This window comes from Rattus rattus, chromosome 7 (assembly GCF_011064425.1).
Source record: "Rattus rattus isolate New Zealand chromosome 7, Rrattus_CSIRO_v1, whole genome shotgun sequence".
In the NCBI taxonomy this organism is placed as follows: domain Eukaryota; kingdom Metazoa; phylum Chordata; class Mammalia; order Rodentia; family Muridae; genus Rattus; species Rattus rattus.
Genome location: NC_046160.1, coordinates 13,187,156 through 13,210,320, shown reverse-complemented (window position 1 = coordinate 13,210,320; position 23,165 = coordinate 13,187,156). Strand labels below are relative to the sequence as shown.

General features: G+C 39.7%; 1 protein-coding gene across 4 annotated transcripts in view; it reads right to left on the bottom strand.

Annotated features, from left to right (window-relative positions):
- Nucleotides 1-239: 239 nt before the first annotated feature.
- The window catches only part of Atl2 (atlastin GTPase 2), a 41,517-nt gene continuing 18,591 nt past the window's right edge, over nucleotides 240-23,165 (bottom strand). The window contains exons 3-15 of one of the 4 annotated variants that reach the window (XR_004388572.1): nucleotides 16,949-17,083; nucleotides 16,593-16,697; nucleotides 13,140-13,190; nucleotides 12,808-12,864; nucleotides 11,492-11,584; nucleotides 8,630-8,768; nucleotides 7,624-7,751; nucleotides 6,007-6,063; nucleotides 5,100-5,171; nucleotides 3,678-4,109; nucleotides 2,063-2,077; nucleotides 1,734-1,965; nucleotides 240-1,451 (exon numbers count right to left, since the gene is read on the bottom strand). Coding sequence is in view for 3 of the 4 variants with exons in the window: in XM_032908843.1 (XP_032764734.1) it covers nucleotides 1,858-1,965; nucleotides 2,063-2,077; nucleotides 3,678-4,109; nucleotides 5,100-5,171; nucleotides 6,007-6,063; nucleotides 7,624-7,751; nucleotides 8,630-8,768; nucleotides 11,492-11,584; nucleotides 12,808-12,864; nucleotides 13,140-13,190; nucleotides 16,593-16,697; nucleotides 16,949-17,083 (1,392 nt within the window). In the remaining variant the exon portion in view is untranslated. Of the gene's footprint in view, nucleotides 1,966-2,062; nucleotides 2,078-3,677; nucleotides 4,110-5,099; nucleotides 5,172-6,006; nucleotides 6,064-7,623; nucleotides 7,752-8,629; nucleotides 8,769-11,491; nucleotides 11,585-12,807; nucleotides 12,865-13,139; nucleotides 13,191-16,592; nucleotides 16,698-16,948; nucleotides 17,084-23,165 lie in introns of all 4 variants that reach the window. The other 3 variants (XM_032908843.1, XM_032908845.1, XM_032908844.1) reach the window with 3 other exon arrangements.

The following is a 23,165-nucleotide window of genomic DNA, read 5'->3' as shown; positions in this document are numbered from 1 at the left end:
GGGGATAGTGTAGAGATAGAGAGATTAAAATTAATAAATCCCCAGGCAGGCTATCACGAAAAAATATCCTTCCAAGTACAGACACAGAAAAATAACTCTTTACACGCTTAGCTTTGAAGTACAATGCCTTGAGCTCTAACTGTGCACCCTAACCCATTCCCTCTCAGCATCAACAAACACGAGTTATATGGTGAGATACACACTTGAAGGAACCCCTTAAAAAAGAATCACAACTTTCATTTTATATATACAACAAATTTTTAATTATGTACTGAAAATAAATTACAGGAAATAACTTTAAAATGCAACAGAGGACAAGTCACAATAAAACATTCCCATTGAATTCTCTTGGGGGTGAGATTGCAGTGCTCAAGGAAGATAAATATCACAAATATATCAAAACTTCAAACTGTCTATGCATTCACACACTGACATGAGCCACAGACATTCCTTTCACAGGACTGTACTTATTAGCCTACTGCAGAACCAGATTTTGCCATAAACTACAAAACTTTTAATACAAAATTGTATTTATATATTTATAATTCATATACATGCCCTACCTGTAATTTTTAGAAAATAAAAGCTACACACTGTACAGACACTCTTAACTCACAGCTGTAGGCAACATTTTTGGATGGAATTTCTCCCCCAATAAAATTAATGGCGTATTTTATGTACATGAAAGGCTAAACTGCAAAGACAGCTCAGTTTCCCAGATAATGCATCTCCGTTCAGGGCAGGTTTACAAATTTAAAAAGGCAAGACAATGTACACCTCAGAATTACCTTCTCAGCTACGAGTTGTCATGTGATTTCTGTGAAGTTTCTGATACATGCATTTATGTAATACTGGCATTGAAGGCAGTAAAGCAATATACACTTTTAATGTAGTGGCTCAATAAAGGCTTCATTGTCATTCCGATCTGATTCTTGATACAGTGATTCATAAATTCTCTAAAAATTAAAATTTCAATGGGACACTATATTAAAGAGACTCTAAATAGATTTCTTAAAATATTTCCCTGAAATATCCTTTTACATAAGACAAATTTCACTAACATTAAATTCAGTAAAAAGAAAGAAAAGAATTAAACGTGGCACAAATGTGCATGATAAACTAACGCTCCTCAGCCAATCGCCGGTCTGAGGAGACATCAAAAGAAGGCTGAAAACCAACAAACAATGTTCACACTCTGTGGCAGCCATCTGTGAGGCCAGTTACACTAAGCTACTTCTACAGTTGATTGTAAACTTTGGTTTATTTATCTGAGTTCTCATTGTACAGCAAGCATGAACAAGGGAGGGTGGAGTCCGTGAGGAGATGAACTGTCAGTCTGTCTTTAATCGGGCATGATGAGACACCTGGTCAGTCAGGCCTGCTTTGATAGAGTTTGTTACAGACTGCCTTATGTTTTCCTCCATCAAATTATCACCCAGGGGCTTCAATACCTGTGGTATGAGAAATGTGCAAAACAAACAAAAACATGAGGTAAAAAAAGAGTACATATAAAAACAGATATAAAAATTTCAATTTAAATCAATGACAAAAATAATCAGGAATGTGAGAAATAAAAAGATGCTTCTCCCAAAAATAAAAAAGAAAAAGAAAAAGAAAGAAAAAGTTATGATGTTACAAACAATGCAATTAAGACATTTTATAATGCAACAAAAATTACTTTCCTCTTATTCAAACCACTCACAAATCCTATGAGACGGATGTGCAATCCATACCCTATGTGCAGCATCAAATGTGGTATGTACACAGCATTATGCAGACCGGCCCACACGGTCCTGCTTATTGTCCTATGTGTATAAGTGTCAACACTTCAGATAGAGAAAAAGTTAAAAATACTGTCTAATTTTTCTTCTTGTTATTGTTGGATGACAGTCTCTGTCGCTGTGCTGATGAAACAGCATGATGAACCATTCGACGTCTAGTGACTTCAAACAGTTTGGAAAACACCTAAAACACGGAGTGAGTGATGTGTTAGGAAAGTGACTCAGATGCCTCGAAGCTAGAGTTAAAGACTAGAAGCATTTCAGACTTTGTAGTTTCTCACCTTCCTGGGACTCCTCTGAAGCAAAGGAAAAGAGAAATGCAAAGAATTTTAGACAAGGCCTGCTGCACACAGCACAAGTCTTCCCTGACAAGGGGTCGTGATTGGTGGCTCTCATCTCCCTATACTACACGGAAAATAACTTCACACAGCCGAGCTGCTCCCATGAAGCTCCTCTACAATAATGGCCCCCCTAAAGTCCCACAATCAACACTGACAGAAAGCATTGCAAAAGACACTGTAATTATTAAAATCAAGGTGGGAGAATAGTATTGATTCAAAAGTTTAAAGCATATTATTTTTAAAGCAGTGATGTGATAATGATTCTTTAATCTTCTATTAGAAAATATCAAAGGAGAGCAAAGCAGTAAGGCTGGTTTTAAGAGACAAAACTTTGACCTTGACAAAATGTCCAAACACAAACTCCAAAGGAGATGTTAAACACCAGAGGTCTTTTAAAAGACACGGTCCAAGGTAATACGGTGGCTTAGTTTATTCCAATGTTCTCCACCTGTGACTCACAGCCCCTTTGGCAACCTTCCACCCACCCCAAATATTTCCATTACAATTCCTAACAGTAACGAAATTACAGTTATGAAGGAGCAACAAAAATTGTATGGCTGGGGGTCACCACAACATGAGGAACTATATTAAAGTGCTGAAGTATTAGGGGGCTGAGAACCACTGGTTTATACAGTCATATGATGGTATATAATACCTAATCAATTTCCTTCAGAAAAACATCACTGCCTCCTTCAGTCTTTGAACTGAAAACCAAAGCAAACATCTGCACACCTGAACCTCTAATAAGGCCTCGCCTCACTGACCTACAAGTGACACAGACCAGGGGTCTACCACTGCCCATCTGTAGTAATTACCACTTCCATCCTGTCCCTGCGTGTGATGAGATGATGTCTGGGCACTTAACGAGGATCACTGAGAAACGTCTATACGCAAACAATCCGGGTGGAGTGTAAGAAACAGTTTCCCGTGATGGATAAGAGCTGAGGCAGGGCCTCAGGCTGACATGTGACTACAGTCGATGCTGCTTCCTCTGTCTGTGCTGCTCTGCTCTGCTCTGCTCTACTCTCTGTGTTTTCATGGGACAGATGTCAAACTTTCTTTGGGAAGAAATCTCTTAGAGTACTGCAATAAATTGCCACCCTCCTCACAGAAGACAAGAAGACCTAACATATTTCTCCTACGTTGTTTGTTAATATTGGTTAGAGAAGAACGCATTGCCTGTGCTCAGAACTTTTCTCCTTACCTTTAAAATGCTCGTTGACAATCTTTGCTCAAAGAAAAGAATTATTAGTAAACCTAGCCCTGCCCACTGTCCGGCCTAAGCTTATAAGAATCAACCAAAGAGATTAAAGACTAAAGCTAATCAAAGTAAACTGTAGTTATAAACAAAGGGAAGCAAGCCTTTAACTAAATTAGATTCTACATTACAAACAAAACCAAAACACCACCGCCCACCACACACACACACACAGCCCACCCAACCCCCATCCTCCTGTGAAAACGGGAAAAGCAAGTGTACAAATAAGATAGAAAGTGGAAAGTGGAAATCACACAGAGTCAGATAGGTCACTGCAATATCAAAGGAGATACCAACCTGTTCCCATAGTGTTTCAGCAATCTGATCAATCATTGTTCCAATTTCTCTGAACTCCCCAGAGTACTTAACATATGCCCACGTACACAGGGAGGTCAGTGCCAGCCCCATGACAAGGTTGCATAAGACAGCTATAGAGTTCAGGCCGATGAAGCCGGTCAGTCCTGAGATTATGTACATAGCAAACATGACTGCGAACAGTGTGGCGGGGGTGCGAGCAGCATAGAAGATGTTTTTGCCATCATTGTGCTTTATGAAATTTGCATAGGTTTCTTCGATTTCAGCTTCAAGCTGGTCCTGATAACGGCGGCAGAATTCATCACCACCCATTTTTTTCACAGAACGAAACTGTTTGAGCGCCACTTCCTTGAGATCCAGGTGTTTTCGCTCCAAATCTGAAGGTGCAATGTACGGCTTATCGCCACCACATACCTGTATAAGCCAAATTACAGTGAGAGAGGACACGCTACTAGCAATACCTGAAGAGGTTCCCTGCTGAAAGATTTTAGTTGCATGAAATTAAGCCACTTAACACAGCTGCTTTAAACTGGAACATGACTCGTAAGTGATCACATTAACGGTCTGTGCTGGCTGGTCTTGTGTCTCTTGACACACAATCTGGAACTATCAGGAAGGAGGGGGCCTCAACAGAGAAGCTCCTCTGTAACATCGGCTGTCAGGCATTTTCTTAGTGCTCAGTGAGGGAGGGCCCAGCCCACTGTGGGTGGTGCCGGCCATCCGTGGGCTGGTGGTCCTGGGTTCTATAAGAAAGCAGCTGAACAAGCTAGGGCGAGCAAGCCAGTAAACAGCACCCCTCCATGTCCTCTGCATCAGCCCCTGCCACCAGGTTCCTGCCCTGCTTGATTTCCTGTCTTGACTTCCTTCAGTGATGAACAGCATTGTGGAAGTGTAAGCCAAATAAACCCTTCCCTCCCCAACTTGCTTTTGCTCGTGGTGTTTCATTGCAACAATAGGAACTATAAGACACCGTGTCAATCAAGTAACTCTCCAAGTGTGACTAAACCACCAACAGTGGAAACGCAGCTTTTTACACTGCCCTCTCTGACTGGTCTCCACCCACCAGGAAACAAAAGCAGCACAACAGATTACTAAGCAAAGGGACAGATTAAAGGACACGTAACACAGTGCTTCAAAGAGGAGCACTTAGTGCAGAGATTGCTACTGGTCTCAAGCTACTATTACGTCCATCCCAGGCTGAAAATTCTTAATTAAAAGTCAGAAAACATACCCTACATGCTAGCCATGGAACTAACAATCTATTCCAGCAGAAACCATAAAAAGACAATTACAGAATAATGTAGCATGACAATATGTAAAGTGCAAATCAGTCCAACTACTTTAAATATAAGTAAGTATGTAAGTAAGTAAGTAGCACAGAGCCTTGAAACACTGGTTACAAACCTGCTCCATACTTTTACAATAGGCATCTCTTGCTCCTGCTACTGCTGCAAGGTTATTAGCCTCAGCTGTTGCCTAAAAGAAAATAAAACAAACCATTACTGTGAAAAAAAAAAAAAGCCCCGTGACTATAAATTCCTATTAACATAATTATACACAACAAGTAGTTTATGGAAATGAACAGAAAAATGATCACTCTCTTCTTTCCCTTCCCTTCAGAAGGGTGTGTCAGTATTAGGAGTATGGCACAGGCTTAATAGACTCCCTGTCTGACTGGGATTTGTGCCCAAACTGATTTGCAGACAATGTACCACCATGCGCTCAGGAAATGGACAGAGATAAACATGTAATCCCAAAATGTGCTGAGTCCTGGGAATTAAGAACTCCTGTGTGAACAACCAGATTCACACACAAGTTTTCAAACACACAAAACTGTCTTTTGTTGCAAAGCTTTAATATAATTACTATTAATCCACTCTAACACTGAGGAATTACCCAAAGTGGTAAATTTTAGAATATAAAAATTTATAAAAAAAAAACAATGCCCCCAAAGAAAATATAAACACAGACAAAGTCTAGCTGCACTCAAAGCAGACCATTACTAGCAAGTGAAACTAATCCTTATTTCACAAAAGCATTTAGTTCAGAGGGGCCTGTAGCAAAGCATCTTATACAAAAATCACTTGTGTTACACTTTAGATCTGAAGACAAAGTACCAAGGCTCATACTCCTAGCAGTCAATACTTGCTCAGGGTCACCATTTGCAGTTACATATCTATTTCAGAATTCATTTAATGTTACCTGAAGCGTATATAATTTATTAATGTGCAAAAATGCATGTCCCTCCATTTTCTGTATTCCTCTAAAGCCATAATTTTATTCTCCCCCCAACACACTGTCTTACTCTTACCTGAAGCATAGATTTTGGATGTGGTAGTTCCTCTCCTTGATATATTTTAATGTATGCCTAAAAAGACAGAAGATTCGCTGTATTGCTGTACAATACAATCGGATACAATGTCCCCCAAAGAAGTTATTATTAAACATGAGTAAACACCACAAAAATGAAGTTCTAGACCTTAAAACTCATACACTCTAAGTACAACAAAGTCAATCCTGTCCTGAATATTAACACATCAGAATGTTGCCAAATAAAATCCTCTGCAGAAAATTTTAAAATATAATTCCAACTTATCTAAAATATTTTTAACATTTGGATGTTTATATCTAAAGTATCACCTATGTTATAAAAAGACATCTTTAACTCTCTCCTGCTTTCAGTGTCTCAGATGTGTATGTTAGAAAACATGTTAAAACATCATTTGACTCTTAAATATTTTAACTCAAAAGAAATCCTAATTTGTAGTCAAAGCATAATGCTGGGTCTTAAAAATGTACATGAAGTTTCAAGAACCAGCGGCGAGGGGCAAGGGGATGAGGGGCAGCGTGGGAACAGAGTGTGGGTTTAATCAACATACAAAATGAAATCCTCAAACACAAGGAGGGAAGGAGGAAAAAGGAAGAGGAGGACAAGTTCATGGCGTCCAAACAGGAGATTTTCCCTCGACTTTCTACACACTCAAATTTCATTCATAATGAAACAACAACTCATGAAAGAAAGTGCTAAGTACCTAAGTACCTACCAGGAGAGCAGAGCCCGTCAGCCTCCCTAGCTGCGCTCTCCACCCACCCGTCTCTAGCTAGTAATACAACTAACTCTGTCGGCAACTTGTCCCAATAGGAAAAGCTGAAAAGGAGCAGAAAAAGTCTCCAGAGCTAACTCACTAGACTCAGACCAGACACTTCTCACCACTGTTATTAGTTCTCAGACCTCTACGGGAAGACTCTGTGAGGACTTGTGCTATAGAGCTATTCCAGGCATCACTCACAATGGCAAAACTGTGTTACAATGTGATGAATGGCTCTTCTCTCCACAACAGAGATGTAGAAAAGGAAGAATATTCTGAGAACAAATAGTGTCATCGAGTAGAAGACTGTGTGCTGTCATCTTCTTTAAAAGATTTATCTGTTTCCTTATGTGTGTGTACGTCCCACATGCAGGCACGGCCATCTGTGAGTGTTTATGTGCACGAGTGTCTGGGTGCACCCTACATACCATGGAGAGACCAGAGGAGTCACGTGCTCTCTTCTCATGCTCCAACATTCCCTTTATTCATGGTCTTTCTCTAAACTTTGGCCTCACATTTCTGCAGTGATCTGGGAAGCAACAAGCCCTATCCATGCCCTACTGTCTCCTCCCTCTCACACAAGTCACAACTGTGTGAGTCACCCAGCTTGTTATGTGGTACCTAGGATGTGAACTTGGGTCCCCATGATTATGCAAGTACTTTTAATAACTGACCCATCTCTCCAGACCGTTCTGTATCCTTAATGCTGATATAATGAATTCAAGGCAGAAAAATATACATTTTTTTCTAGACAGTAAATTTCTTGTCTGTAAAGATGTGTTAAAAGCTTAACGACATATCTTTTTGAGACGGAGTCATTTAGCTTAAAGTTCACCTACCTTAAAATACTCTACAAGATCTCTACAAGTGACTTTAGATCCACTTATCTCTTTCTCAACGAGATTCTCAGGAGCAAGCAGCAATGGAACCAGATTCCGAAGCTCCCGTTTGAAGTCTTCATCAATATCTGATGGACATGAAGTCAGTCACCACATTAGTCCAAAAACACAAACAAGTTCTCAATGACATGAACTTAAGAGATTTTGTTTATGAAGAACACACAGTGAAATAGATTCTATTAGTGAAAATTCTTTTTTCTAAAAGTTTTGCTAAATGCACCATGTTTCCTTTAAGAAAGAAAACCCCCATTACTCTTCTGTCCCACTTCTCCCATTGTCCCATAAGTCTTTCAGCTCAAATGATGAACTTTCAAATCAAAATCTAGAACAACTAAAACACTAAACATTTGTTTAAAAAAAGCAAATCATTCAGGGCACTATATTAAATTCCAGCATTAGGCTGTTTTTCTAGGTGTACCTGCAGATAGAGCGCTTATATACATAAAATAAATAAATCTCTTAAAACATTTTTAAATAAAATGGTTAATCAGTATGCATGGTCAACCAGTATGCTAAAGAGCAGCAAAGCAACCAAAGGCAAGCTAGACCCAGCACAGAACACTGCAACCACACAGGTATCACTAGAATGGAAAGGTTAAAGAAACATTTACAGGTAACTAAAGAATGCTGAGAGTGGGAAAAGCAGTCTTCCTCAAGAAGACCAAACCAAACAGTTGTTGGTCAGCCCTGAAACATAAACGTGAGTAACAATGCACAAACTGAGCAGTTCTACCTAGAGACAGGTATGTATATGCACACACATAGACACAGGTCAGAATAATTCATGGAGAAAGAGGCCATGAATTGGGAAGAGAGGAAGGAGGGTGTGTGGGAAGGCTGGGAAGGGGGGAATGTTCTAACCACATCTACAATATCAAACATAAAGACAGCACAATGCAAACTTTAGCTGCTACCCAGTAGTCTCAGCAAGCATGGGAGTACTCACCTTTCAGTCGTCCATCAAAACTAGGGTTCGTGGCAACTTTAAGACCAGGGTGTGGTAGAAGGAAGCAGCCCAGATTTGAGAAGCAATTGTGAATATGCTTCCTGACATTCTGTAGCTCTTCGTGCTGGTTTTGTTTTACCTAAAAGCAGAAACAGTGAAGTTGTAAAAATGTTTGGTTTTTGTTCTTAATTTAAAAAGGACACATATACACCCACATACATGCACACTAAACTCAGACTACTCTAGAGGGGAGTTTTATTTACTACCACTTAAAAAGTTTATTTCTGGTCATTTTTATCAACTTGAAAGGGATTTTTTATCCTTAGAGAAAGCTGTCTGAAATTCCAAAACATACATACAACTAACACCTAATAATACGTTGAGATTATGACTTAGCAACTAATAATTTGCCTTTAAAGCACTATATCAAAATTATACTAAAATTGAAGCAAAAAAAAAAACAAAAACAAAAACAAAAACAAAACAAAACAAAACAAAACACCCAGACCATTAATTTTCCTAAGATTAAGACAGCCTCTGAGCAAAGTATAAAGTCCAGTGAAAAGTTCCAGTGTAGGAGCCGGTGGTTCACTGGTTTTAAGTATAAACTATTCTTGCAGTTTTTGGTTCCCTCCAGGACACCCACAATCTGGTCTCCAAGTGCACCACCCTCACATACAGACACAGACACAGACACAGACACAGACACAGACACAGACACAGACACATACATACATACATACAGACAGACACAGACATACAGACAGACAGACACACACACACACACACACGATGTTTTAAAGAGCTCAGAGTAGTCCACACAAACAGAATAGCGTCAGTGTTCTCAATTCTCTACAGTGTATGCCGATCACTGATCTTTGGGAAAGAAGAGACTGCTATGTACTTAAGAACATTCTTTAAAAACACTTTTACTACATTTTATTTGTTTCTCTTTGTGTGCGTGCATGTGCATATAAGTGTGAGAGGGTCTATGTGTGCTAAGATCAATTGTCCTCTCCCTTCAGCTATGGGTCCTGGGAGATGAAACTACAGTCACTGTGCATAGAAGCAAGTGTCTACCCACTAAACCATCTCATCAGCCAATGAAACAAACTTTCCAACTTAAAAAAAAATTAATAATTACTAGCACGTCAACATTAGGTGGTTTTTCTCAGACAGGGTCTCACTATGGAGCCATAGCAGGCCTCCAACTCATGACTGAGGTGTGCTCAGTGTCACTGCTCCACACCTGTGTCCAGGTTAACATGCATTCCTCCAAGCGTTTTTCCAAAGGCCATTCTAACTAAACACGCACTGTTCACAGCTTAGACCTGTAAACTCCCTACATCTCCATCGACACAATGAAAGGTAGCTATTTATCAGTATAAAACTCGGTAGTAACAGTGAACTAATAAGCTACATAGTTTAATCTCAAGAACAAAACACTGAACAAATAAGACATAAAAGAATATATTCTGAGCCAACCATGGTGATGCAAACCTCTAACCCCAGCAATAGGAAGACAGAGGCAGGTGGATCTATGATCCTTTTTGTACTTTGTATGAAATACAGAAACGAATCTGTTAAAAATGGTAAGAGGGGGATGCCCAGTTTGCTCCCAGCTTCCTTCGGGTGAAGCTGTAGAGCTCTCAGCCCCTCCTGTACCATGCCTGCCTGGATGCTGCCATGCTCCTGCCTTGATACTGGACTGAACCTCTAAACCTGTAAGTCAATCCCAATTAAATGTTGTCTTTTATTTTAAAAAAAAAAAAAAGAGGTTTTAGCAAAGTAAGCATATGGAATTAGGTGATTCTGGGCACAAGTTATACATCTATGATCATTTTACAAACTCATTAAGTGGCGCCCTTAAAATGTGTGACTGGATGCACCACTGTAATAACCCTGTGACCCTGTCTTTGACATTCAGCTATATGACTAATATGTTGATTTCTTCTAAATAACCAGAAAAAAATAAACCTGGTTAAATTACCTCAGTCTAAGAACGCCTTCCAAATAACCTAGGAATTAATCTCATTTTGAGACTAAGAAAGTCATACTATGCCCCAAGTATCTGAATGTGGTCCAGAAATGAAATGTACCACACCATAGACAAAGGTTTCCTGAGCCCCGCATATAACAAAAGGATCTCTCTCCATGGTCTTCTGGATGTGGAGGTGTAATCTGCAAATACCTGAGTATTCCTGCAGGAAAGAGCCTCTAAAGGATAAAGAATCATGACTTGTTCATGAGGTCATTTCCCAGAAATGCTTTGCGAAGCATACTGCGTAGGAAGGAGAATATGTGGTTCTGTAAAAGAGGCCTAGATGGCTCAGCATGTAAAGTGGCTGTCATGCAAGTCTGGTGACCTCAGTTCAGTATCAAGAATTCATGCAAAGGTATAAGGAGGAAATCAAGTACACAAAGCTGTCTTCTAACCTACACACATACGCTGTGACACACACACACCCAAACACACAAACACAATAACAACAACAACAGTCACTTTCAAAAACATTAGTCTTTGAATATTTACTGGTGGGTAGTTCAGAGACAGGGAGGGGAGGGAGGGAAGGAGGGGGAAGGAGGGAGGGAGAGGGAGAGGAGAGGGAGAGGGAGAGGGAGAGGGAGGGAGAGAGAGAGAGAGGGGGAGTGTGAGAGAGAAAGAGAGAAAGAAAGAGAGAGAGAGAGAGAAACAATTGCTCCTTTATGTTTATTTAAGACTATCTTCTTTGGCAAGAGTCTGACTATATAGGACAATTCCTTTATTCCCTTGACAGTGACCTGGTAATGTCAGGGCAGTCCAGGAAGCCCACCCTTTGCCCAGCCTCAGGCGTCTGCTTCCTCTCCAGGAAGTTGGCTTACCTGCAATCTCTTTTCCAGGAACTGCTTTCCACCTTCCAAGCCATATGAATGCTCATAAGGATAACTCCAATCTCGAATCAAAAACATTAACGTCTACACACAGGAAAAAAAAAATACAAATCATCTGCTAACAGATTCCTGAGGTTACTGAAATTTCCTCCCATAAACAATGCTAACCAAGACTATGATGAGTAGCTCCGTGGGTCGAACACATGAGACTGTTATTCTGGAGGTCCTGACTCCAATTCCCAGCACCAAAAATTTTAAAATAAAAATGGTTCCAGTAAGCAAACAGTCAGTGCACTCTGTGTGGTTACAATCAACGCCACATAAAGCAACTGGTGCCCAGCCCCGGCACTAACTGTTGAGCTCCGCTCGAGACCGTCACTACACAGGCGTCATCAGAGTAATACCCCTCAAAGCACATGAGCAAAAGGTGTATGGGGGTTCATTTTAAATCAACCTATAGAACAACTGCACTTTTAGATGGCTAATTCAACACTGGTTATAGATTTGGTATTAAAGAGTCCGTTTTTTCAAATGTCTTATCCATATAGTTATTTGATTTCTCAGCACGACTGACATTTTGAGCCAGGTAATTACTTATACTCGGCTGCCCTTTTGATTACAGAGAAGTATTTCTGGCCTCTACATTATATGCCAGTAGCATTAACCACCACACAAAACTGTGACAACCAAAAATGTCTCCTAAGTGGATAAATCATTCTAGACAAGAAAAACTGATAAAAACCAAATATAGTATGTTTTACCCATATATACAAAGGGAAGTCATGATCTGCCCAATTATTTCATAAAAGTGATTGCCTAAAACAGCTGTGTCAGATAAAAATGAGGCAAAATTAATGTAAGCCCACTAATATAATCACTAGGAAGCCAACACACAGGAAGCCCTCCCCCCACACACCAACAGACACACAGTGATTGTCACTGAGAACAATGTGAGTGACAGCATGCAGACCGGAAACTATCTGTATGAAGTGAGGAGTGGCAGGGACTGACTTCAACTTGTAATGCATCACAGAAAAGGAAGCCTGTTGACAGTTTACAATAGTTTGTCATGTCTAAAATCAATTCACTTCTGTCTTAGTTCTAGAATAAATAACATCCAGTTAAGAGAAGCACCCTCCACCAAGTAAAAGTCATTTCTGTTTCCTAGCCGCTGGGCGTCAGCTAGTAGTCAGCTGAGGATGCTAGCCAGTAGTTTGTTTTGACTGTGGCGCTGAAAGAGTTTATAATGTCCTTGTGGCTTGGAGCTTCTCACAGTCCATGTTTAAAGGGTGATAACACTTACTCACCTGAAATGGCTTCTGGTAGATCTCTTCCATTGCAAGTCTCCCATACTCTGTAAATAACTACAGACCAAGTGAGTTAAGACAACACCACCAAGGCGACTGATACAAGTCATTTATAAAACTGTCTGCATCAGAGTAGATGTCAGTCTCTACTCAGCTGAGCGTCGGGCATTTCACTGGCTGATAGCTAGGTATATCAGAAATGTCCTCCAGGTAACCAATCAACAATTTCTTTAAAGCCATACAAAATTCAAATGTATTACAGGCTTCTAAACATGAATTTACAATAAAAAAGAGTTAATTTAATACTTTGGTATATATTCTCTAAAACATACTTGTAGGTGTTGAAGATCATCTTCTTGAATATTCTGAGACAAATTATATACCTGTTAAAACAATATTTTGTTTTTATTAGTGTTTTAATGAGTATAAATTACCTTTTAGTAAGGAAGCTTATTTTAGACCTCATCACAAATTAATCATTTAGCCACTATATTAAGCAGTAGTATATGGAAAGCATTTCCTTATTAAAAGAGAAGCAATAAAATTCATGAATGCATACATACTCGTGGCCTGAGTGTATTATGCACTGTCTTTTCCTGCTTCTCAGTCTCTTTCATAGTATGTCATGTCATTTTTAAAAGAAAGGAAGGAGAAGCTGAAGCCAGGTGTGATGACACAGTCCTGAGACCCAACACTTAGAATAGGGCAGAAGAGTCAGATGGAGACAGAGGCCACCCTGGCTACGCACTGAGCTCCAGGCCAGGGAGGAGCCAAGGCTGCTTCACTCCCTGTGTAGGTTGAACAATGTGAGGAACATTGTTTAGAAAATGTTTCCTCTTGGTACAGGAGATGTTCATTCAATACGTTCTGGGCTTTTGGTTGTTTGGTTTTGTTCTAGATTTTTAAAAAGGATTTCCCTACTTAGTCCAGACTGGCCTCAAACTTTAACAATCCTCCTGCCTCTGCCTCCCATGTGCTAAGACGTCAAAGCACTGCAATGCCTGGCACACAGTGTCACGCACGCCATGGTGTCTTTCTACTTTCTACTGATCTGACGAGCCTAAGCCACATGAAATGTTTGCCAGGTCATACAAACTAGTAAACCAGCAGTAGGTGGCACTATCGCCCTTTTTAGAATGTTCTGGAGGCTTTCCAAAACAGAGCAGAACTGATAATGGTTGTTCTCTGCTCTTGGAGAGGGTGTGTCGGGTCCAGTCCTTTTATGACAGAGCATTAGAAAAGGAGGCACCACAGCGAGTGACACCTACCAACATGACATGTATGACAGAATTCAGTGTCTCAGTACACGCAGCTGCTCCAAAGACAGAACAAAGTGTTCTAACAACAAACAGGCGATAACCTAAATAAACTTGAGAGGTCAAGAGGATAAACAACAAAAGGGGATGCTTAGTCACTGATTAATCCCAAACAAGGTATCTAAAATATAAAAAGCTAACTGCATAACCAATTCACTCTTATCTGTGTGGGTTCTTTGGAAACACAGGAGGACAGTCAGAGTGAAGGGGATGAACACCTGTCATCTTAAATCATCGTGTCCCAGCACTCTGCCTTGGACTCAGTGAATCCTAAGAGTCTGGTGGAAGTAACTGAGACCAATGCTCCAATGCTCCATCTGTCTACCATCCATGTTCCGTCTCTTGCTCCAGAGCCTGGCACGCCTCTGACCAGCTCTTCCTGTGGAGCTCTCCAGGCGCTGAGACTACAGACCTGCACTACCCTCCTGGAAGCCACAACTTACTATAGGGAGAAACGCCTTCCAAGGTCTGTACAAAGTCATTCTGAGGCTGGGGCTGCAGCTCAGAGGCACACTGTCTGCTGGCACCATGACACCACATGTCAATCCCTATTACCTTCCCTCACAGAGCAAGCCTTATAAACTAAATACTAGTACATATTACTATTACTAGTATATTATACTAGTATATTATTACTATTACTAGTATATATTACTATATTACTATTATAGGCATTATCTCTCTTAGATTTCATCTTTCACAATACACAACGACCACATTTGAGATGGGCAGATTAAGTAAAATCCTCAGTGTAATAGGTAAGAAAGTGTCTGAGTGGTTGGTGTAAGTTGTCCAAAACCAAGTCTCCTACCATCAAAAGGTTATATAAACAAAAGAAAAGCAAACAAAGTTTAGGACAGAGCTCCTCCACTGTAATCTAAGAGGGGCAAGCCTCAACTGGAACATCGGCTAACCACAGAGCAAAAATGTGAGAAACAGAAAAAGATGGCCCCTGCTGCCTCTCAGGTCCATAGTCATGCTATTATGTACAGGAAAAACAAAAATAAAGACTTCTAAAGACCTTCTGAGGGCCCTCGAGAGAGTCTCTCAGTGAGCAGTGAAGGTACCCTGGCCTGGAACAGAAAGCAGGCTGAAAAGAACTCCTCTTAGCACATGGTAATCCAGGCTTCTGCCCAGTCAGGTGCTTCAAGTCATGGAAGAGGAGAAAGGGAGCTAAAGAGAACGTTGATGTTTCTGACAGTTAGAAATCATCACAAAAGCCCAAGGCATCCTGACGTGTTACTTATGAACTACCACTGATGCGCACAGTTTCCATTGTCTGAGGACTTTCAAATATCCTTCCTCAGATATGATTACCAGCAGGATCTAGGAGACCATCCTCCCAGCATTAATTTTTGAGCCAGGGAGATAGTCATATAAATGATCTGGAAAAAGGAATACAAAATGATGTATGTCAACTGACCTCACTCACCTAGATTACACAGAGATAATCTACCTGAAGCAAGGAGAACTTGGTAGATAGGACAAGAACAATTAGAACACACTATGAGTAACACAGAAGGACATTACCCTTTTCCAAGCCAAACCAGTGCTATAAATCCCTGTCAGTTGGGTTTTCTAAATTAAATATTAATTGTTGCTGGGTGGTGGTGGCAGCACACGCCTTTAATCCCAGCACTCAGGCAGCAGAGGCAGGCAGATCTCTAAGCTTGAGGCCAGCCTAGTCTATACTGTGAGTTCCAGGAGAGTCAAGGCTATACAGGAAATCCCTGTCTCAATAAAACATACACATACATACATACATACATACATACATACATATATACATACATACATTCTTATGTTTTGTTTTGGGTTTTTTTGTTTTTTTAGTTCAAATAATCAAGACCTGTCAGAGAAACCCAACAGAAAACTAGGTTGCTATTTAGTTATTTGGTATTTTTATTTTGTTTTTGGTTAAGCAGTCTTATGATTGATTTTAATTATAGACACTATCCAATAAATTCCTCTAAAGATTTCTTAATTTTTATTACATGTGTATGAATGTTTGTCTGAATGTGCACATATACACCATGTGCACACCAGCAGCACAAATTGGACTTAATAGTTTGTTGGTATTTTTAAAATGAAGACACAGTGGATAAGGAGGATCTAGAATACATGATCAAAATATCAACATATGAAAAACAGTTCTCAGAGAAAAAGAAACAATGAGAACAAAAGTTGGGTGGGTAGGAAAGGGCGTGGGATCTGGGAAGAGTTGGGGAAGGCAGTAAATGTGGTCAAACTATGCTGAATGAAATTCTCCAAGAACTAATGAAAATTCTGTTCTGTGGTTAAAGCAAAGGTGGCTTTGGCTAACGGCATCTTTCATATCTAATTATATATAACTTTATAGCTTATGACGTCTATCTCTCTCTAACGTCTAACCCATTTTTCTTCCATCAAAAGCGCTCACAGAGCTTGCACAAAGATAGGATTTTATGAACTGACACAACGTGCGCTCACCTGGACAGAGCTGGTCATGGTGCTCAGAGCAAACACCGTCGCACAGTCTTTAATGGTTGACTGGCTATCAAAGGCACCCTGGGTATCCATTAGCAGCACAGCCACCTAGGGATTTGTTAAGTTTAAAATACTTAGTGAAATAGTCACCAAAAATGCCTAAAAAAACATGCATTAAATAATGAAGTTCAAAGTAGTAATTAAATCAAGAAAAGTATCTATATACTACTACACACTTTAACATATGAATGACTAAAGTTACTGACATTAATAGTTTTGTGTTCTTTTAAATTTCAATACCAGAAAATTGTTCAAGAGAAAATACAAGAGAAAACAGCCAAGTGTAAGTAGAATTTTACTTTTGTTCCATTAGGTCTGTCGATCACAAACACTTCATTCCAAACTTGTATGCCTGTTGTTTCTCTTTCACAACCACCTCGCCATGTAAAGCCAGTCAACGGCTCATTGCTTCCACCAATCCAGCTTTGCGAATCCTGTTAAAACAAACACACCAAAATCAAAACTTCACGTCACCCATTCCATATCTCATAAAGGAGAAGCCAATGCCCAAAGAGACAGAGCACCCAGTCTGGCAGCATGCAAACAGTCTTGACAGCAGTTGGAGTCCTGTGCAGAGCACTGAAGGAGCAGTGTCCTCAGATCAGCCTTTGTCAAGTGATTCCAGCCCCCACCTGCTCTAGACTTCTAGGTACTCGGGATTACGCACGCCCACTCTCTCTCTCTCTTTTGGCGAGCTTTTCTATGTTTAGAGATCAAAAAATATGGGAACTAGCTATTTTAATATCTTGTACAGAACAGTAAAACCAAGTTCCAGACAGCAGGACTGTCAAAACAGTAGCCCATTCCTAGAATAGTATAGTTTTTAACTACTAGGTATCTAAGTATTTATGATGAAAAAGATGTATCTTCCTGGTAATTGCTTTAAAATAGTCCAGGAAACACATACACAGAGAAATAGATAAAACAAGACTACCTGTCTGCAGGTACATGGCAGTCCATAATAGTATCCTCTTTATTTTGAAGTATGTTTGAGAATTTTCTGTCATAAGATCTTTGGAGGTTGGAACATCTTAATGGTATAACTTCTGCCTAACAAGCCCAAGGCCCCGGGTTTGATCCTCATCACCAAGAAAAGGAGTCAGGGAGCATATCTCTAAGTCAAGCCACAGAGCTACAACTGCTGTAATTATAGAGCATGGAGTTGGGGTACAGTCCAATGGGAGAGCACTGCCTATACACATAAGGCCCACCACCATAAATAAATACTTGTGAATACAGTTAATATACCACAGTGTAATTTGTCTAGAGTATTAATATGTGATGTCAGTTACTAACGGCCTTATGTCAAAATACCTACACTTTAATGTCTACATATCCCCTATTTAAAGCATTTCAAAAGAAAAACGTCTTTGTTTCAGAAACTTGAATCTAATTCTAACAAATTACAAAACCCAAATTAGGGGAGAGAGATATTTAAGACAAGAGCAGTGCAGGATGCTCTGATGACGAAGGGCACATACAAGGTAGAAAGACAAAACGAAGCCAAACTCAAACATCATCTACTGAGAAAACACAGCCGTGACCTTGACTCAACTATTACTATTCACAAAACTCTATTCCCAACAAGCTACAATGCTATGCACTACAAAATCCCCCTGCCTTCATTTATTGTCCTCGGTTGTCAACACTCTAACATATTAGGTCTTCATTTCTGCTGGTTACAAGGAAATCACACCATACAACTCCATTCACAGTATTTCCTTGACTTGTGTTTCACAAAATACCCTTCATAGGTGTTAGAAAGTCAGTGGTACCCCTGGACAAGAACACGTGGTCTGGCCCCACCCGCCTGGACTCCTGTGTCACTTTTCCATGTCACCTCTCTATCTTCTGCAACACTACCTATGGCTTCCACACAACCTGTGAGGCCATCTGGAGACCTGCTGGTCACAATACATCTTTCACTTTTCCAATCTGTTCCCAGTACTCCACAGAGATCCACACACAGGCTAACACACGCAGGCTAACACACACAGGCTAACACAAGCCTTCCTGTTTCTAACATGCCTGACAATCAACCCTGCATACACACCGTTTAGCTGATCCTCACCTTGTTCTGCTTATACTCAAAAGTTCTGACACTGAGGGATGAAATGGTACCTGTAAGAAACTATTATTCATTCCCCCGCAATGTCAAAAAATGTGCTACTGCATAAGTTCTTTTTTTCCAGTTTAACCTATACGAGTAAGTTAAAAGAATGTTCTCAGAGATCTGTTCTTACTCAATGGGTTGCTTCTCTGTCTCCTATGTGAGAATGTAAGTTCATGAAAACTAAACTTTTACTTCATTCTGCCTGGCTTATAAGGAAGCACTAAATGAATTAGCATTAAATGAATATAAAAGTTTACTCATAAAATTCAATATGCTTTCTTTAGAATATAGTTATCGGGTATAAAAGAAAAACAATTGTTCTGGTCCTAGAAATAATAACAGTAAAAAAAAATTGAAAACATGACAAAAATCATAAACCTATATAACATGCTTGTAAATCCCCATGTTCAAAGAAACTAAAAAGAATTGGTGTCTCACATATAATCTCTTCTTAGTTTACTCTATGTCTAGTAAGAAAAAAAGATAAAAGTGAAAAAACTAAATTAAGGATTCTAGATAACCAAATTCTCAAACAAAAATAAAATCTATTATGTCTCTAGTAAATGAACATAGGTTTTAGAAAAATAATTATTAATTCAGTCAACAAATTATTTACTGACCTACCAAATTGTGAACACTGTTAAAAATCTAAAGTTCTCTACAAACATATTCTTGTCCTCAAAAAACAAGAACAAAAATATTCTTGTCCTCAAAGAACATTCTAATGGGTTCTGGAAGCTGCCTTGTTTCTAGCAAACCCTGTCTCCTCCTGGGCTGTATTAAAAGCAAACCTAGGAATTCAAAAGCACTAATCTGGTACCGTTTCCCACTGTAGAGACAAAAACATCTCAAAAACCCATGTTCCTCATAGTGGAAACCCGACGTTCCTCACAGTAGAAAACATAGGTCTTTAAGGTGAATCTCAGCTGAAAAGGCAAACTACACGTTTAAGTGGTGCCAAACGATAAACGCAGCCCTAACGAAAGACTCACTACAGAATACAATTACAAGCAATGAACTCCACCTCAGGAGTATGATATGACGCCCCTAGTCCTACGAAAAGCAAATGCACCCCATAACAAAGCAGAACGCTAGGTAAACCTCGCAGTATCCAGTTTCCCTTGGCCAGCAAGCTTCCTCCTTTCACAATGGTGAGGCTGGATGAGTCTAAAACTCATCACAGTTAGCAGTAAAAGAGATGAGAGACGTGGAGTTAAGTCCCCAAATTAAGGAAGAACTACTCCTTCATTTCAAGGCATTTCCCAGAGTAATATCACAAACAAAAATCTTCATCTATAGAAAGTCCAAATTAGCAGATAGAACAAGTAGGGTTTTTTTGACACTTCAACCACCTACTGCAGTTTAGGACAAATTACAAACATTCCAAACAGTTAAAACTACAGTTAGTACCCATGCACCCAAACTGTCCCATGTCCTCTATTCTGGGGTTGGAGAAATAGAAATTAGGAGTGGCCTGGGTCACAAACTCAGACACCAGACAATTGTAACAACTTGATTACGTTCTAAAGAGAACGTTTTTACAGCTCATCTTTGAGTAGCGTTCTTGACCATGAAGTCACTCAGATAAGACAAATAAGCCAAATACGAAAAAGATGAGCATGGCACAGTCTACTCCTAAAGGGTGCACAGCAGTCAAGAGAAGAAAGCAGCATGCTGGCTCCCAGAGCCTGCAGGGAAACGGGTCAGGAACCTAAAGTTGCTTAGCTTCTCACGAGGAAGATGAAAACATTATGAACAAAAGATTCATCTCCTGGAAACAATGTGATTGAACGTAATACCACTGAACTGTACACTTGAAAACGGTTAACACACTAATCGTATACCATGGATATCTCTTTAAAATACAAGTGTCCACAGGCTGCTAGAAAGGAAGGGGAGCTAGTTCAGCGTTGACGTGTGACCTGGAGCTCTGACTTGCACCTTCCATGAGACTTTCCGTTTAGCCTCATTTGTAAAAACTGAAGTCTTTCCAGGGTCTAAAAAGGGAAAAGGTTAGCAAACTCAAAATTATGACTTTCTTTCCTTGGACAAAAACAAACAAACAAACAAACAACAAAAGCCACCACCAACAACAAAAAAAAAACAAAAACAAAAACAAAAAAAACCCCACCAAGTTCCCAGTCAAAATGCCACTCCAACCCTGAGAGGCCATAGTGAGTCCCTAGAAGAAGCAGTCCCAGTAGCTGGATAACTGGCGGTAATGTACAAATACATGTCTATCTATCAGAACGAGGTAAACTGGACTGAATTAAGAAGACACCCAGGGCACACCACACTTGTAGGCATTCCTCACAGAACTCCCATGTTCTCATGGTTCAACTAGAAGAAAACAGTCATTTTTAAATTCACTAGGAAGAATGATTATTTTCAATTACATACATCCGGAAGTGTCCTTGCAGCAGAGGCCTGTCCTTATATTCAAACTAACCTAACAGAGATTTATGGAGCCTGGCAAAGGCATACTTAGCCAATGTCAGCCCTGTATTCCTGTCTAGGGTAAGGAATGGAGGTGGGGGATAAGAACTGGAGGACCAGCACTGTAATCCCAGCACTCAGGAGGCTGAGGTAGGAGAAGTCATGCTCCTTCAAGACTAAGCTAGGCTATGTATACCAAGACCCTATCTCAAAAACTTAAATAAAACAAAAAACAGTTAGTGGAGGTCAGAGCCACCATCCTCTGCATCATCTCAAAAGGCACAGGAAAGGCTTTGACAAGTCTTACACCCACTGACAAGAGCCTCAGAGAGGCTAGAAATAGAAAGAAAAACCCTAGTGTAATCATGGCCACATAAACATATGGCCAATATTATAGTAAATTGAGAAAAAAAACAAAGTGTTCTTTCTAAAATCAAAACTGGAAGGTATTCTTCCTTGTCCATTCTTCCTCCGTGTATCCCTTAACCAGATAACTAAGTAAGGGACAGGGACGCAAGAGAAAAGGGAAGAGGCAACCACTCTCACTTCTACATGAGAACCTGGACTCCACTAGAGAACTCTTAGCACTGATGGAAACCTTCAGCAAAGCACCTGATGCAAAATCAACTTCAAACACAGCAGCTTTTCCTCACAGTGACAAATATGCTAAGAAACCAGGAAGACAGTAACTTCAAAAAATAAAAGACAAGAATAAATCTAACCAAAGAAGTAAAATAACCATCATAAAAATTCTAACAATGGTAAATATACTAAGGATAGACCATGGGATTGTGTGAAATTAAAAAGCTTCTGTACCACAAGGAACACTGCAGAGAAGCACTCTCTAACCAAAACTGGAGCTTTCAGGACGGCCAGGACAACAGAAGAGAGGAGCAGAGCAAAGCATGCGGCCCCACAACTGAGAGCTCAGACAAAACCTCTTGCTAGAGAACAAAAGTCTCACATAAAACCCCAAATCTCTTAAATTCCGATACTTCACACCTGACTTTCAGACATCCAAAACTAAAATTCTACATGACCAGGGTAACAATTTTTATAATACCCAAAAGGGCCATGCACACATTCTGAAGCTTAAGGGTGGAAAATGAAAAAGTATTTCAAATGCTACAAGGATATTTCCCAAAGATTCTCATTTTCCGGTCAAAAAGGCTCTCTTGAAGCAGTGCACAAAGACTTCAAGTGATGTCTAGAAACTTCTCCATCTCATCCATTCCTAACTTCTGTAGATCAACAAGACTTCACAAAAATTTTCTAGCTAAAATCATTCACACTATAGGCTCTACATATGAAAACATACCAAAGACTGAAAATTTCCAATTCCAAAATCAAAGTCTCGGAGAAGGAAAGGAAGAAAATAGCCCAGAAGCCACTAAGCAACATTATCTATCTCAGTTTGTATTTGGGGGAGAAAGGAGAGAAACTGAATTTTTTTAATTATTTTTTTTAATTTCTTATTTTCTTCATGAATTCAAAATTCTGAAAATTCAGATCAAGCTTTGTTTGCTTCTCACATTAGCAAAAATAATAAAAATTAAATTTTAGGCGGCCTGTCATATTAAAGTTATAATGTTTAACTTGTAATGAGTAAAACAGTAAAAATCTATCAAGAGCAAAAAATAACCAAGAGTAACCAGAGTTTAGGAAAGGCTCAAAAATAAGCTATATTAAAGCTATCACAGCTGGGCATGGTGGTGCATACTTTTAATCACAACACTTGGGAGTCAGAAGCGAGCAGATCTCTAAGGTGAGGCCAGCCTAGCCTACAAGTGAGTTCCAGGAAAACCAGGGCTCCAAGAGAAATCCTGTCTCAAAAACAACAAAAAGACAGAGATACTATAACGTATCCAAAAAGAAGAAAAATAAAGAAATGGCCTAAAACCTAAGACTGATCTAGTCTCTAGACTCAATTAACAATTTACAGAGAAATCACAGGACAAAGACCATCA